Raw genomic sequence first — 18229 nt, forward strand, 5'->3', positions numbered from 1 at the left:
TGAGAGGTCTAATTCTGATTCCAGCTGGTTGGAGAAGTCCCAGTTAAGCGAAAGAGACAAGAGAGCGTGGTGATGGGCTAGGTACCCTGACCTCTAAGCAACACTAGAAAGAACAGTGAAATGACAAGAGAGTTCTAGAAAAAGGACCTATCTACTTTACAGTGTCCTTTCAGGGGACAAGACTGCCATCACCTTTTGCTAGGTTTAGCACAATAAAGCATGAGACATCTGGGACACTAAGGCAAGCATGATGCCCATTTTGCACTTTGGCCAGTGCTTGTCAGGCGGTGCAACAATTATCACTGCACTCTGATAAATCTACCTAGGCCAGACAGGGAAGAAATCAACTATCATCAGGATGTTGAGCAAAAACCCCCAGGAAAGACAGCATTAGACGAAACCTACACCCAAGAACCAGGGATTATCTAACAGTTAGGTACACATCATTCAGGGGAGGAGTTATTGAAATAGAAAGGACTTTAACTTCTTCCTGAATAAGGACAAGGCATTTAATGTATGGAGATCGGCAGTCAGCAAGTTCCAGGCTCGAGGACTGACAATGGAGAAGATTTTATCTCTGTGGTTACAAAGTCAAAGGAGGGAACAGTCGGGAGATATTGGCCTTGGGACCTAAGTGAACCGGATGGGTAATGAAGAGGATTGGTTGAGGCAAGATAGCTGGGGGCGGTGCCATGGATGCATTTAAAAATCAATCAGAGGATCTTAAAGAGAATCCTCTGTTGAACAGGTAACCAGTGAAGGTTCCTGAAAAACAAGGAGATCGGGGCAGATCTAGGGAGACTGTAAAGAAGTCTGACCGACACATTCTGGGTCACCTGGAGGTGATGTATCTGGCCAGTCAAAATGCCCAACAGCTGGTAATTGCAGTAATCCAATCTGGAATTTACCAGGGTCCCATCAACAGCTGAACTGTCTGGTTCTGCAATAAGGGGCAAGACAAGTCTCAAAAGTTGATATTAAATGTGTTTATTTATGTATTTATTTATTTGGCATTTTTATAGTGCACAACGCCCAAAGGCATCCAGGTGACGGTTACAATCTTTGCATATGCCAAAACTTAGTAGTACATACAAGAAGCTTGGTTAGCAGGATCTTAGTTATACTGTGTAGTCATACTGACAACTTCACTGACAAGTAAATTACAGTTCCATGTCATTTTTCCAACAGTAACTACTTAGAAGTAATTACTTCGAAAAATCCCTTCAATTTTGTTTTAAAATGTGTAGGGTGTCCACTCCCATTACCCCCTTCCCCTACACTAATACCCCTAACTAAGCCCCGCCCCACTTCTTTTAACCCCTTAAGCCACAACCCCCTTTATAATTCGGAGTGTTTTCAAAGTAATGACTTTGAAGTAAATGACCTCAAAGTAATTACTGTTGGAAGAAACACAGGATACCGTAAATTACAGCTTAAGTTTGCATTCCAGATACAACCTAGATGTTTTACTTTAACAGAAACAAAGGTCAAGCTGGACAAGGAACAGGAGATTAAAAATTAATCAGCCGATTTTGGCGGGCCAAACATGATGACCTTGGTTTTAGAAGGGTTGAGGTGCAATCTGTTTTCAAGCATACCGCTTTTTTTTTTTTTAGAGCAAGCCAGCACTCTGTTAATTGCGAGACATTTTTTGTGTCATCCACGTAGAAGTGATAGTTTAAGTGATAGTTTACATTTAGTTTAAATTGAACTCTGTGAAGATATTTAGAAGTGGTTGAATGTACATGTTGAACAGTAAATGGGAGAGAGTGAATCCTTGTGGAACACCACAGGGAACAGATAAGGAATCAGAGTAGTAGGTTCACATTTTGACTTGTGTCCGGTCTGATAGGAAACAGAAGAACCATTTCAGGGATTCCTCTGATACCTGAGCCACCTTGGACAATCTGCAGATAAGAATGTTGAAATCTACTGTGTCAAATGCTGCCACTAAATTGAGCATGACTAGCATGGTCATGTCCCCCTTATCAGCAGCCCCAAGTATGTATTTCCAGACAGCCACAAAAGCAGTTTCCATGCAATGAAAAGGCCTGAAACCAGATTGGTAGGTGTCGAGGATACCATGTTCTTCCAGAAAATTTTAAAGCTGTGCTGTCACAACTTTCTCAAGGATCTTAGAAGGCCACACCAGGCCCGAAATGTGTTGATAGTTGAGAACAAGTTGTCGTCCAGTGATGTTTTTTTCTTAAGTAGAAGGGTTAAATAAGATTGTTTTTAGATCAGAGTGCACACAACCTTGGGCCAGAGAGGCATTAACAAAGGCAGTGATGAAATCACTTAAAGAAGGTGTCTTGCTAAAGGCAGGCCGGGATAGGATAATAGTTGTGATTAGTGGGTTTTAATATTGAAACCAGAATCTCAATTGTTTTTGAGGAAACTGGATTAAACGTAAAGTTGAGGGACGTTGGTAAAGAAGACATGGCAGAGTCAATATCTAAAAAAAGAGGTTTGGTGATTCGGAAGCTGAGAATCAATATTCAGTTGAATGGAATTGACTGGGCTCATAAGAAAATCATGAAATGTATTCATCAATTTGGGTGAAGGAGGTAGGCTGAATGAAATACACGCTGGACTAAATTAATTTCGTTTCTATATATTTTCAGTGCTGCTTTGGCAGTCTGATATTCATTGGGATCGCTAAACTTGAGCCAGCTCTTTTCTTCTTACGGTACTCTTTCTGCAAATTCCTTAGTGATCCGAATCACCACGGATTGTTTACATGTTCAGGTTTTTTAATGGTTTTTAAAAGTGCACTCGGATCACAGATTTTCTGTAAAGTTGATATAATATATAAAGTTGAAATAAAGGGACAGAGGGGTCAATCCAGAAGTTAAGGTGAACCTGTAATGGTAGTGAGATGCTATTTGCTAAGTGATAGTGTAGTGGTAGTTGAGGGAGCTTTATGAGAGCCTACATGATCCATCAAAATAAGAAAGGTTACAACATAGTGATTAGATCATACAACTGGTGTATTTTCCTGGTGATATGAAATATTGCCTCTGAACATTACTAGATCCAGACAATGACCACAGCCAGAGCTGACCCAAGAGGAAGAAGAACCGAGCCCACAGATGGAAATCCTAGCTCAGGGCTGGGGAGGGAAGTAGTGCCACATACATATAGGCCGAGATGGATAAATGGTGCAGATACTCTTTGCTTGGACCGTTTTGGCTAGACCGTGATTGACTTAATGGGGCTCACTGATAGGGCCATGAAAATTTCCTACATTCTTGAAGGTGAACCACAAGCCTAGGAAACCCTATGAGGTGCAAGGACAACTGTGTCTGTGGAGGAAACAGAAATGCGTGGCTACCTGAAAAAATAGAGCTGAGCAGCTGAATGACTTTCTTCCCACCAGAGCAAGGAGAAACCACCCACATTCTGTGGATATTTGAGGAAGGATGACCCTGACATGTCCTGGATGATGGAATAAGGCACAGGGGAACATCTTTCAAAGGCATCAAGATTGGATAGCTAAAACTGTTTTATGAGGGGAAATACGAGACAATAAGATCCATTTGACCACTCAGTGATGGGAACAGACTAAGGTGAGCCAAATGGAAAGGAGGGGATGTGGGATGAGTAACACATGAGCAGCTGGGGATAGAGGTGTGAAAGACTCTGATGACTGAGAATGCTGCAGGATGCATTATAGGGACTCCTTGAGAGTATATGAGGGATCCCCTAGAGCCTTTCCCCCAATCCAAGCATGATCAATTTGGTCCATATGTGTAAACCCTGAGATGTCGAGTTCATTTATTTATTTTATTTTATTGGATATTTGTAAGGCGCCTATACAACAAAATGGTATTTCAAGGTCCCACATGACAAAAAAAGTGGGGGACAAGTGAGAAAGATAACAATAATGGTCCTACTAGGCCTTGTGACATTCAGATCGTGTAAGTGCAATAGCAGGAAATGCGAGGAGGGGTTGGGGTACCGGAGGGTGCGAAAAGCGAAGCGCTAGGGTGGGTAGGCGGAAGTGAAAGGAAAAGAGGAGGGAGTGCAAGTGAAGAGGGGGGATGGAGGAGGGGAAAAGAGGGTCACAGGGGCTGGGCAGGTGTTAAGGGGAGGCCACGAGGGTAAGTGCTAGGGAATACATGTGGTGCAGGGGGTGAGGGTCAACATGCTAAGTGTGAGGAGGAGGGGTGGGTTGGGTGGGGGGGGCGGTGTCCTGCAGCACTCAGAGGGATCCAGGCAGCCAGTCACTGCGGCAGACGGGGATGTTGGCAGGGGAGCGGAGATGGAAGGAAGAAGAAAAGAATGGTCTTGAGGAGCTCCCGGAACTTAAGGAGATCCATCCAAGCCTGAGAGGGGCAGGGAGAACATTCCAGAGGGACGCTCATGCGGAGGAGAAAGATCTGCCTCCCACTCTCTGCGTCTGATCTGCAGAAAGTTGGAGCAAGAAGACAGAAGGGCTCTGCAGGGGGGCATTTAGGGAAAGAGAGTTGGAAGCAGCAGGGTCCCAGGCCCCAGTAAGCCTTGTGGATGCAGAGGGTCTTCAACTTGATCCTAGCAGCAACTGAGCAGCAACTGAGATCCAATGGAGATATTTTAGGGCTGAGAGATAAAGTCCCTGGTCTTGAGGCCAAAGATAAGTCTTGTATTCCTATTCTGGATTAGTTGAATGGGGTGGAGGGAGGGTAAAGGGAGATTGAGGAAGAGGCGTTTGCAGAAGTCCAGCCTAGAGACGACCAGAGCTCTGGGGAAACTGAGTTTCTGGGGGAAGGTGAGGAAAGGGAGAATACCTCTGAGGAGGTGCAGTTGATAGTGGGCCTTCTTGGCAAGGTCTGCGATGTGCAGAGAGAAGGAGACAGAGGAGTCCAAGATGACACCAAGGTTTTTCACCTCAGAAGAGGGTGAGGGGAGGGGACCCATAGAGGGCAGCCAGAGGGAAGGAGGTCCCAATGAGAAGGATCTCAGTCTTACTGGTATTAAGGCAGAGATCATTGGCAGGACACCATGAATAGCAGGCAGGCAGTCAGGGATGAGAGAGGAGGAAGAGGAGGCAGTAGAGGGAATCTTGAAGCAGAGCTGTGTGTCACCTTCAAAACACTTGAAGTGAGGAGAGAAGGAGGAGATCAGGTGGGCCAGAGGGGCAAGGTAGATGTTGAAAAGCCACGATGAGAGGATAGAGCCTTGAGGGACGACACAGGTGGACAGTGTGATAGGCCCAGTTAAACCTGGGAAGGACAGTCAGAGATTAATGATGTCAGTCAGTCCAGTGCCAGGCCTGTGATTCCAAAGCTGTTACAGAGCCGATTTGTCAGGGTGGCATGATTGACCGTGTCGAAGGCAGAGGAAAGATCCAGAAGGATATGAACAGATGGAGAGTTGGAATCGAGATTTGAGAGCAAGTCTTCACGGGTGTTCAGTAGAGAGGTGTCCGTGCCTCTGGTTGCACTGAAGCCAGACTGGGAGTCGTGGAGACAACCAACTGTTTCAGTGTGGTGGATCAGTTGGGAGATGACCAGCTTCTGCAGAAGTTTACCCAGGAAGGGGGTAATATAGATAGGGTGGTAGTTAGCTGGAAAGGAGGGGTTGGCACAGGGCTTTTTAAAGAGAGGATGCACAAGAGAGTGCTTGAAGGGTAGCAGGAAAGAGCCAGTGGCAAAGGAGTGAATACAGAAATCGGACAGAGATGGCGCAAGGGAGGTAATGTTGTCCTTGAAAGTTCAGGAGGAGCCGGTGAGCACCTATTTGGAGGTGACTTTCATAGAGAGGACTTGTCTAGAGACCTCATCCGGTGCTATGGGTGAGAAAGAAGAAAGTAGGAGGGAAGGGGAGGGGGGCCAAGGGAGACCTGAAAGCTGGGGAGGGAGTTAAGGAAACATAAACCCCAGAAACAAAGAGGGACATGCGTGGCCCATGAGCAAGCACTGATATCTGAGCAATAATCCCTGTAGGAAGCAGGCTCATGAGTGCAGGGTGGACGGCAGTGATTGCAGAAACACTGGTAGAGTCACATGCTTGAATGGCTATATGAGAGAGACACTTGTGAGCGTGGAAACGCAGTAGAAGGTAGCGGTTGATCTGGGGACACATAGGTGTGCATGAGGGAGAAGTGGGATAGTTGCCAAAGCACGGAAACCTGAATTCAGGATAGCGGGTCCCCTTCATATCACCTTCGCCCATGCCATGAGTGCATGGTGAATCAATGAGGTCAAACTTTGCACACTTTATTGGGAGAGGAATCAAATTCCAAAAGACCAATCAAGCATTCCCATTACTGGCTGGTCCAATGTGCCCCGTTAAAGCCCTAAGGGTCCGAATTTCCCAATAGGCGAAAATACAAAACGATTCCAAGTCGAAGAGAGGAACTCTCCAGTGAAAGACTGTCCTTGTCAACAGGTCGATGCAAGGCAACTGGCGCAGCCACCTGGTGTATTAAGCTGCACTTCCTTAGTGACATCGTTCGTGTTTGGCTGTCAATAAAACTACAACATGGAAGGCTTGCAAATGACTTGGAAGTGTGAGCGAACCACATTGATTTCAGTAACTCGGGTTCCTGTCTCATTTCCGAGGGATTTCCCCGCACAGCTCTGCATGCTACATTTGTTCCCTGGATTATTACGGATTCACTTCAGAAAAGAAAGATGTAATTGGCTCATCTCTCTCCAGTAAGAAAGGTCAAATCCTCCGGTATACCTTTGTGTTTCGTGGTCAAGGCTATTCACAGGATTCACATTTTCATGGCTGTCCTCTCATAAATAAACCATCGTATTGCCCGCTATACGTCTGCATCATTTTGCCGAGTGCCGAATTATGTCAGACTTTCTGCTGCTGCTTGGAACCCCTACACAGCTAAATCCCATTTTCTTTTCAGTTGCAGTTACAAAGGCTAACTTTCCTCCCTCCAAATTACCTTGGCCTCTAGCGGAAAGTGGCTGAAAAGTGCCAAACTATCAGCTTCAATGGGAATGCAATACGAAAAGAAGTCAGCTTGACTTTGCCAGGTCTTTTGTCATTTTAGACAGCCTCGGCTTCGATTGCAAATAGCAACCTTTCATCCCCACTGCGCGAAGTCTGGAGCCAGTGTCGCACCCTCCTCCACGCCATGGCGGGTATCAAGTAGCGAAGCCTGAGATTTCCTCTTGTGGACTAATGATCCAATAACACAAGTATTTTCTGCTGTGAGGCGACACTAATCCTTTTTTCGAATGCTCACCTTGACTTCTAATACAGTAACTGGGTCAGGATGCTCTAAAGACAGGGAAGCAGGCTGTGCACCACCAGCGCCGTAGCAACGCTATACAGTTCCAAGCTCAGTCCAGGTTTCGGGGGACAATCCCTAGCCACAATCTGATGCAACACTGGAACTACATGCTAACTGTGCTTTGTACATACGGAATGTTTTTCTTTGTTGGTGTTAGTAAGGATGTTATGTCAAAGTTGATGTAGAGTCAAAAAAGATCTTTAGATGTTTCTTGAAAATAATATGTGTGGGTTGTTTTTTGAATGAAAGTGCAGGTCGTACCGTGGTAAGGCACTTGGGACGTAAAACGTTCTCCTGCCTGCCGACATAAGATTAAAGCTTGGGATTTATGGATTGCGTAGAGTAGGGGACCTAAGATTTCCAGATGGAACATAAAGCGTAGCCAAATCCTTTAGTGCAACCTAGATGCAAAAGCAAAAAATTGAGCTTTCTTCATAAAAGCTCCAAATCTGTGGAATAAACTGCCGGAATATATGCGCAGACATGACTCCCTTCAAGCCTTCAAGAAAGACCTGAAAACGTTGCTGTTTTCTCGAGATCTCGACTAAGCTGAGCTTTCTACCGTAACCATAAAAGCCTCTTCAGCTAGGCTCCTCTGTGTTCCTGATTCAGATATTTCTATATCTGAATGTTCCTTTATGTATTTTATGTACAACTTGTCCACGCCTTCATGCCTGTGGGTCTATAGCGTGCATTATAAATGCTATGTAATGTAATGGAATGTAATGTTGAATTCAGCAAGCATGCAGACTCTGGTATGGTGGAGACGAACGATTGTCATTGAGATGGGCCTCAACTGGCAAATAATGAAGCTTGAAGAGGATGCATGAAATATGTGTGGATTGGGGAGCATTTGGAACTATCCAAGTAACTTGATTCTCGAGAATTTGTAATCTTGAGATTTGTTTTGTCATGTAACCTATCAACAGGGAATTGCATTAACCTATTTTTGATCTGCGATGGTTCTGGCAATGCGGGCAAAATTATCCTCTTCCAAAAAGGGTGGATTTTTTTTTTATAAAAAGACGCAAATAATATGCAGAGGAACTGTTTACTGAAATAATTTGTACTGACATAATAGTCGAGGGTAGAACTGGATTCCTAAAGTTAAAATGTTTGGTAAAATGCGAAAAAGCCATTCATCCATGTAAAACTGAGGAAGATTGGCTGACTATTTCTGATGCTGGCTGCTGTCCCAATGATGCTAATTTTAGTTTTTGGTGCATTAAGACCTAGCCAATTGGAAAACATCGAGGTTTTGATGCATGCAATGGTCGAATATTGTCTGGTGTTATCCAAGAGCAGATCACTTGAGAGCTTAAAGCACACATGTGTGTCATTGGCGTTACAGTGAAATCTGACTTCAAGGTCCATGAGCAGATTGTGTATAATTTGTATTTGTATTGAAGAACTTGAATGTCAATTTCAATCAAAAATGACTTACAATAACACTTTTACAAATGGCCGAAGCATTCCATGCCAGGGTGCCTGTACAATAGCACCAAACCTTTGACTTACAAATATCGCATTAACCTAGAGAGGCACTTCCTTCAATAAACAGAAGAGTACTGTACAAACACGAAACATTACATTATTACGTGGCACTGGATAGAGAGATGGGGTAAGTTAGGGAGAATAGGGGAGAGGGCAGTGTGAGCTCCATCATTAGCAAGTAAGTACATCTTTAGAAGAGCTTTGAAGAGATCCACATTTCCGCTGCTTTTGATTGTGACAGGCAGTGGGCTCCAGGGTGCGAGAGAGAGGAGGCACAGTGCATATGACTGTGAAATTGAGCGTGAAGGATGAGAGGATAGTACGAGATGTGAGTAGACTGAGGTACAGTCAGAAAGGGACTGAGGAGGAAGACCATTAATACATTTGTAAACAAGGAGAAGGGTTTTTAAAAGAGAGTGGTTGTGCCTGGAGAGAAATTCAGCATGGTGCAGGTTGGTAGAAATCGAGGAGGATCTGGGTAGGTTATAGAGAGTGATGGTAGCAAACCTGAGGACCTTGCCCAGAGGGAGAAAGGCATAGAGAGGAAGGCCAAGGAGTATGCATGAGCAGTGGTCAGGTTTGCTGGGCATGAGGGAAGAGATTAGATTTGTCATACAGTGGTGTTTAAGAAATTATAAACCGAAGTGGGGAGAGGGCTGATCAATTTGGGACTCATCAGTGGAATGTAGTAACTGGGGTGACTAAGTTATTAGATGCAAGACAAACCAAACTATTGGAGTAGTATGATTGCAATCTCTTTAATGCCTTATCTGAGATACTGGCAACTGAAGAAAGTCCATCTAAGATTATTCAGTGGTTTATGGTATCAAATGCAGCTGAAAGGTCCAGCATAATCAAGAGGGTCTCCTGATGACAGTCCATGCTCGATAATAGGTTCCCTCGGACCTCACTGATGACAGAATCCTGAGTACAGATGCACAGGAGGCTGAGCAATTATAGTTGTTCTTGAGGAAGGGTGATAGCAATCTTTTCAAGTACATTGACTAAGAAAGGAACATGTTCAATGGGTGATAAATGGACGATGAACTTGGACCAGGAAATGTATATTGAGCAGGGGCAACCAAAGACCATTTTAGTGAGTCAAACATAATGTGTGTATATTTGGAGTCTATTGAGCCACTGTAGACAATAATAGATGACTTCTGATGCCCACCGTTTTTTTCTGCCTCAAGTTTATATCTGTTGTCCTTTTCTTCCATCCTGAGAGGACTCTGCCCCATGCTATTGATTTTACAGTATGCATGCCCTGCCTTGATTACCGCCACACAATCAACAATAGTCTCCCATCGAAAAACCTCACCACAACAAAACCATGCCACCTGCATCATCTATGGGCCAAATCAATTGGACCACACCGGGTCAAGCAAAAGACTCTGATTTAACTTTTATAAAATTAAGAAAATGTCTTAAAATGTTCTACATGATCACAACATCTACAACTTCCTCACACCTGACGTCCTCTCCATAGTGCTCTCACCATTCATGTGGACAAGATACCTATGGTTAGACTACCAGAATCTGCTGAGCATCAGCCATATGAATCATACAGGTTTTTGAGGAATATCTCTTCTCTCTTCCTAAGTACCTCCCTTTCGAACTCCCAACCATTTCCATTCTCGTCGAAGTACAAACTACAGAGGTTTGGAAGACACTTGAAGACTCACCTGTCCAGCATCTGCTATTGACAATAAACATTGAAGACCACTCCCTCACACCATATTGCTGTTGCCTTGCACCACCATGAGCGCTATTTAAATGAACCTAATAAAATAATTCAAATCATAGTCAAACTCTTCAGCTTGTAGGAATATATATGAATGGGAAAATAAGGCAGTAGTAACAGAACAAGTGTGAGATATTTTCTGACTATCCTGGAATATTTTCCAAGAAAAGGGCAGAAGATCCACAGGTATGAATGTGTTCAGCATCTCACAGTCGGATCCACGGGATCGCCATTATGCGAGAAGAAATTCAGATGACCATACTTGGACATTAGCAAATGGAATGCATGGGGCATGGATTGCTTGTTATGCAAGTGCATGTGGTAGTTTTGAAGTTAAACAGAAGTACCCAATTGCTTCCGTAAATACATAGGGTACAGTGGTAAGATGTAGCATTCCGCTGATATTCTAGCCTACATTGAGGATTGCGAGATATCTCAAACAGAGAAGGATGCGAGAGGTTATCCCTGATTATAGAAACAGAAGAGACAATGGCCAAAAAAACATCAAAACGGATAATGGTCAAATTTAACAAAACAATGGCCTTTTTCAAAATGTTTTCCTCTTGATTGTGTTCCTTCTTTCTGCTGTCTAGTGCATGGAGTCATTGTATTCAAGCCCATCTTTCTTGTGCAATACTAAGTTAAACATGTAAATACAAGTTCAAAGGTTGTGTCTTTCAATAATCCTGGCCCGTTCACAAGCTCATTAAAATGATAGCAGTGTGCCATGCAAATACCACAACACATAACACATCATAACTTAAATTAGAGACCTACTTTAAATGATGTTAGCTGGTCCCCAATTCCTATGGTGTGAATCCTGCCTTGATGCATGCACAAACGAAATGAGCTGGTGTATTGCATGCACATATTTATTAGGATGGAACAAGCGAAAGGTTCAGTTTGGAGAATTATGTGTGCCTACGTATATGCTCACGCAACCAATATGTCATAAGACAAAATGATGGGTTATATTTTCATAAATCACTACATTTCTTTATCACTGACTTTGCTAAAGTACAGGTTACCTAGACCCACCAAGATTGACAGCGTTGCATTATCTTTTGTCACTGGTAGGAGACTATATTAATTTGAAAGAGTTCAACTCTGAAAAGGTTCCCAGATGGTCACTTATTATGGGACTCTCCTAGAATGAAGGGTTGATGACCCTGAGACACAACTATTCTTGACGTTAATCTGTCTTTGCCCTTCCTTGCCAGAGGGTGTCTGAATCTGATCCCCTTCCAGTTTGAGTAATGCTACTGCTCAGACCTTCTTAACATGAATATTACTAAGTGTAATACTTTCCTAGTTTGAGGGTGTCTGATAGTCTCCTAACCTGGGGGTTTCTTGCACTGAAATCCTTATAGACTCAGAAGCCATTGCTCTAACATCATAAACGTTGGTTCAAAGACCATCCGAATCTAGGAGGTTCTCAGTCAGACTTAGATAAAGGGCCTCAAAATTCCTTAGACAAAGAGAATCTTGGTGTCAGACTTGCAGCCCTTTTAGCCCAGTGATCTCTTATACTGAAATATCTCTTGATTGACGGCTCTGATTTTGGATCCTATCAGGTGGGAGATCTAAACTGGAGTGTCTAGGAGGGCTATGACAAAGACGGTCATCCAATCTGAGTGGGAAATTTACACTGACACTGCACTCCTCTGAGATTTAACAATGGGGAAGTGACTGAAATCCTCATGGACTGATAGGGTGTGACTCGGAGCCTTACACAATGGAATGACTGACTTAGTGCCTTTGCAAGATATCAGATGTTAAATCCAGGGTAACGGGAGCGTCCAAAACTACATCAAATAACGAAAGCAGAGATATGCCAAGTCTTCCCGTGCTTAGTTTCAAGTACTGCAAACCGTATACAAACTTTAATACATTTATCGAGTTTATCACCACACCATACAATCATTGAGTGGACACGCAACAAACAAAAATACAAAGAAAGGAGGAAATATAACAGCGAAGTAGGGGAGACAGTGGAGAAGTGAAGAGGAAATAATCGAGGGGGGTCTTGTTGTGAAAAGCATAACATGAGAGTCAAGACAGACAGCACAAAGAGGAGAGAGGAAAATATGAGTGAGTGAGGACTGACTAAAGAGACAGGGTGGAGGGTGGAGAGAATGATGAAACAAGATAGAAGGGGGAGATCAGGATAGAGCAGGGAAATAGAAACGATGTCAGAAATAATTTGCAAGAGGAGGGATGACAAAAGAAAAATGAAATGGAGAAGAGAAGATAACACAAGGATGAGAGACTGATACGCAAAACACACACATATGTCAACAGATAGTGAGATAGAGAGGAACAGAGAGACAGAGGGAGAGAGCTTGTGAAAAAGGAGAGAGCGAGAGTGATGACAATGACGTGATGAGAGCAAGAGAGAGAAAAAAGGGATTTGAAATAAATTCAAATGCAGGTAGACAGGGGACATCTTATAGGCACATTTCAAATGACATCTTATCCATAAAGATCATTATGCTCTTTTGTCTTTACATATCGGATTTACAAAGTGTGAACCAGGCCGGAAAGCAACAGAGTGCTGTATTACCATCATTAAACATGAGCTGTGATGGTGCAAACCAACTGCCTTTGCAGTTTTGACAGACTAGTTTGAACAAACTATGGCTGTGACAGCAGGCAGTGATTGTGTAATCTCGCCTGCTGTTCCAGCCACCTGATTGGCTGGGCACACTTCCACGGGTGCAAATGTTCTTTGGCCGGATTTACTAAATCTCTTGTGCTGCCGTAATAGTCTATCTACTGTGACAGTGAACAATGCAGCGATATAAAACATTGTTTAAACATGGGTATTGATAAATAATCTAACCTGTGCCTGAACTTTCTCCAGTTCCACTTTGTTGCTGGGTTGGCCAGAGTTGTCCATTGTTTCCAGAAGAAGTTGCAAATCTGCAAGAAGAGCATGCGTCCTTTTCAGGTCTCGACGGAGACGCTTCTCCACATCAAAGTCTCGGTGACCAATCTAAAGGCGGACATTTTTCATTAGCCTTCGAAGTGTGAAATTACTAAAGTTCCATGATCATTACATTAGCACAACATTATACCAAAACAAATGAAGCCTTCCTCAATAACATTTCTATCCAGTGGAAAAACAAATAGTATCTACAAAAGGTGTGGGTAATGGATTAATACTAAAGGCTTGAATCTGACCGTGGTGTTAAGTACCGAAAAGGTCGCAGAAAACTCTAGCAACCTTTTGCGGTACTTATTCTGAAGGTGGCACATTCTTCCAAAGTGGAAAAGAATGCACCACTTTTCGTAATATGTGTTCCAGTTGCTAGGAAGGGAAGAAAATCAACCTAGCAACTGGTACTTTCGGAATCTTTAATTTTTGATGCTCATTCTCGTGGCACTCCTCTACTTTTGCAAAAGCAAAAAGGTGGCACCCATATACGGTACCAAAATGATACATTTGGGTCTGTGTTTTGGAGGAATGCCACGATTGGTAGGATAACAAGCCCCAGTCTCGCCGAGGGACCACGTGATATATGTGATATATATACTTTACTTTTGCAGACAGATAGATGGATAGATAGCTAGATGGATAGATAGATAGATAGATAGATAGATAGATAGATAGATAGATAGATAGATAGATAGATAGATAGATAGATAGCCTGATTCATGGAACGATTTCCTATGGGATTGTGCCATTATGAAACACTTCCATGAATCAGGCCCTTAATGTCCTCTGCAGCACTTTTGTAAAATTTGCAAGTACCTCGCTATTTAACGAAACTGCTGCCGAGATTGCAATCTGCCCGTTTTCTACAAAAACAGGCGGATTTTAGACCGTTCATGACACTTCTGTGTCCTGCACTGTGCTGACGCCCAGGCCCACTTCAGAATAAGCGTGGTGCCTCTGCGTCAGTAAAAGAGGCAGTGAAGCATGCTGTTTAGCATGCTCACTGCGCCTCGATGAGAATCGGTTCCTGAATAGATCAATGGAAGTTATAAGGTTCAAGAACGCGTAGTACACTTTGCACTGCCTGTAGTTACCTTAGCACGATGACATCAGGACTCTGTATTTCATATGGATATGTTTCTTGACTTGAATGCTGTGTGCACAGTTGGGAAAAGAAAGGGTAAACGCTTTTTGGACATTAAGACATTGGCCGGCATCCTGTTGGGTTTTTAGGTTTCGTCCAGAAGTTTCGTCTTACCTGAACTGCCAGGGAATGTTCTCACATCTCTGTAAAGGCATTGTCAATTAAATGGAGATATTTATGCGCCGCACGCTTCCATTTGCCTTGCAGTCTTACACACACATTTATGAAGGATATTTTGTATTCAGACCATATTCCCTCCATAGCACAACAGCTGGCCTCTTGCCTTGATCCATAACCCCAAATCATTGCATTGGTGAGCAGCTCGGAGGGAGATGGTATGACAGGAGGCACACGTAGCGTATATGTGTCGTTTGGTTATTTTGCCACCTGCTTATGCTTATGGCCAGAGCATCCCAGAGCTCCTTGCCCAAAACATATTCTTCTATTGCTTCCTTCAGCTATCTTTATCAAGCAGTAACATACAACTTTGGACTGGCCGCTGCCTGCTGAGAGTTGAGGACTTGATTGCAGCTGTAAAATTTGCTACTGGTGTATTAAGCATGTCTTAGCCAAGTGCGCCTTCAGCCACTGTATTTAGATCTGTTCCTTGCATTGTTCCTTGCATTGAAGTCCTGGTAAAAAACAAGCACTGACAAAGCCAATGGTTTCCATTGAATTTCTCACGCTATTCACAACTGACATTGGACAGTATAAGAGATGTACAGTAATACCATTTAATTTTTTTCATTATATAATGCAAGGTCTTGCCTTAAAATGTGCTGGTCCAGACATGTCTTCTAGGTACAAGAGCATGTTCTGATGTGTTACTACTTATGAATAGCTTTAAACTGGCTGCACCCATTGCACAGCACTCATCACACTTTATAGAGTCAGTGGGCCTCATTAGCGCCTGATTACGAGGTCCCTTTGCGGGACCCGACCTTAACGGCTGGTTTACACCAGCGCTTAAAGTAGGGACCCGCAAAGGGACCTTGGTGCTAAGTACAGTACTGCAAATTGAGCCCTATGGGGCAAAAATGGGAATGGGGAAAGGCCATGGAGGAAGGGGGAATTACCGCCCTGCCAACCTTGTAATGGGGTGGTAATTCCCCCTTTCTCCATGGCGGAGTCGGTAAGTTACCGGCATGGACCATGGTGCTGCTAGCACCATGGTTTTCCGCCTGGGTCGTAATGAGGCCCAGGGTTTTTTTTTTTTTGTTGCATCTAACCATTTATTGAGTGGCCATCTCTTTGTTTCTCAATAAATGAGCGTTAAACAATGCAACATCAAAATGTCTTACTCATGCATGGCGTTCGTTACGTAAATATCTTTTTGTGGACAATGAATAAGGAAAGCCATTTCACTGATTTTCAACAAAAAAACATATTCCTTTCTAACACGGCTTTGTTATTGTGCTGACTGTGAAATGTGCACTGGGCAGTTTTCATGAGGGAACTACTTCCATGTAACTGATACTTTCATCGTTTAATGCAAACGTAATTTCTACTTCTGCGTGCTGTGCTCTCCATTCCTAGCTTGTCTAGACCTGTACACACCTTTCGTTCTCTGTGGATACATTCTGATTGATCAGATGTCATATCTCTGCATTTCCTTAACATTTACTCAAATATTTACAGCTACTCCTTTTATTTTCAGGTTGCCCTATTTTACAGACTGGAGTGAGGAGCTAGAGGGGAAGGATGACTAGGGCAAAATCTCAATAAACCACCCTAACCATTGCTTTGCAAACAGAGGCAAATCAAAATGCTTTCTTGAAGTATGTTTGTGCTTAGTGATAACTGTGCAGTACAAACTCAAATGTTTAATTCCACTGACATGGCCGCGAGGCAAGAATCACAGAGCTGTCAAGTTGCCCATTGCCATGTGTGAGAAGAGTATCTAGTCCTGTTTTTGCTTGGAATTCTGGGACGACTTGTAGTTTTCCTACATTTCAAATGGGAAAGAAAAAACGAGAAATCACAGGATCCAAAGGGCAAAACACAGGAATGGATGGCTTCTCAATCGTGTTCATTTGAAACTTGAGAGCTCTGGAACCACATGGTTAAAAAGTACCACAATATTTTAAGTTTTGGCAAATAGGTGGTGCTTTAAGTGCTGTCTAAAAGATCCAAACATTTTAAGTTTTGGAAAACAGGTGATGCTTTAAGTGCTGTCTTTAAGCCACAAGTATTGGTATGAGAAGTGAACCTTGTTGAACGTAGAGAGGTGAGGGAGGGACATGCACGCTGGAGGAGTGGGTATTGTTTGGAATTTTATCTACCCAATGTACACCCATGGTCATGCTAGTCCCAAAGACCATCCTCAACAACTGCCTGCCCCATCCCATGTAAAACCCTCTTCCCCAGAATCTCTTTGAGGTAGCTCTGTGCTTCAGGGGGGAAGCCCATGATATTTCTAAGCAGTGTTCTGTATGGCAAGTGTGAATTTGCAATTATAAACCAGCTATTGGTGCGCTAAAAAGTTCCAACCAAGTGTGCCAGTTGATTCATAATCAAAATGTTTGTCTTTGCACATCATTCTAATGCTGAATTCCTGTTAATTACCAGCATTGTCACATCCGATAGTTTTGGCTCTTGTATAGGCATTCGATCGCCATTTACCACGCGCTGTTATAACATAATGAGGTGCTAATACCATATGGCAGCTATTTCCACCTATTGGCCAGATAGTACCATTATGGCAGTACCTTTGAAAATGCTTTTCCGACATCTACATAAAAGCCATAACTGTTGGATTTGCCAATCCATATTTTATCATTTAAAATCCATCTGTCCAAAGTGACCACAACCATATCTCTGAGGTTATATGAACAAGTCTGTGAATACCCACGTCCCCCATCTGGTTTCTCTTTGCTTCATTTAAACCGGATATTAATTTGTTGAAATAAAGTGCCAGTGGTTGTGAAGATTCCTGATCTTAGCCTGGACCCCATCAGTATTGGTGATTGCATGTGCATTCCCTTTCTTAAAATGCATTGCATGCTGTGAGCTAAGATGCTGCCAATTCATGTGTCCATGTTTAACTATTCAGTCCTACCAACCAATTAAACCTTCTCAGCTCCTTTCTGATAACACAAGAACCGTTTGATAATGTTCCCTGTCACTTTTCACGTTGGTGGTTCTATGTTATTGATGCCATGAAAGCATTCAATATGATGTTCCTCTTTAGCAACATGAAGGGTTGTCCTGCTTATTGGGCAGACTCAGTGCAGACCTCTCTGCCCAATACATTTTTTCTCACCTACAAGCCTTTGTTGGTTACTAAAAGAATTCATCCAGATTTGTGGTAAAGTATCGAAAATCCCCATGAAATCCTATGGACTCGAACAATGTGTATTAACACTTCCTTACTGAAATTCAGCATCTGCCAGATTGCGAGTGGTAATAACAGTATCTGAGTTTTACAGTATTTCCACTAGAAATACCACCAAATTCATAATGTGCTCTTTTGGCTGGGGTAGGTGTACTTTAGTACTTCCAATCTCTCTCTTTATTGCAGAATGCGTGTGAGCTACCTGTGCAAATACACTATCTATGAGGGGCATTGGCACGGGCAAACATTGGAATCCCATTGCTTTTGTGGCTTTGGGACCTCTGTTTATGTATATGTGGAAGGTTGCATACACACACACTCACGCGCACGCACACACA

General features: G+C 43.1%; 1 protein-coding gene across 1 annotated transcript in view; it reads right to left on the reverse strand.

Annotated features, from left to right (window-relative positions):
* MYO18B (myosin XVIIIB) overlaps positions 1–18229 on the reverse strand; it is a 1784667-nt gene that overhangs the window by 574419 nt on the left and 1192019 nt on the right. Inside the window, exon 34 of the mRNA XM_069620271.1 lies at positions 13318–13470. Within this exon, the coding sequence (XP_069476372.1) occupies positions 13318–13470 (153 nt within the window). The remainder of the gene's footprint in view (positions 1–13317; positions 13471–18229) is intronic.

Source organism: Ambystoma mexicanum, chromosome 10, assembly GCF_040938575.1.
Source record: "Ambystoma mexicanum isolate Mex_15411 chromosome 10, UKY_AmexF1_1, whole genome shotgun sequence".
In the NCBI taxonomy this organism is placed as follows: Eukaryota; Metazoa; Chordata; class Amphibia; order Caudata; family Ambystomatidae; genus Ambystoma; species Ambystoma mexicanum.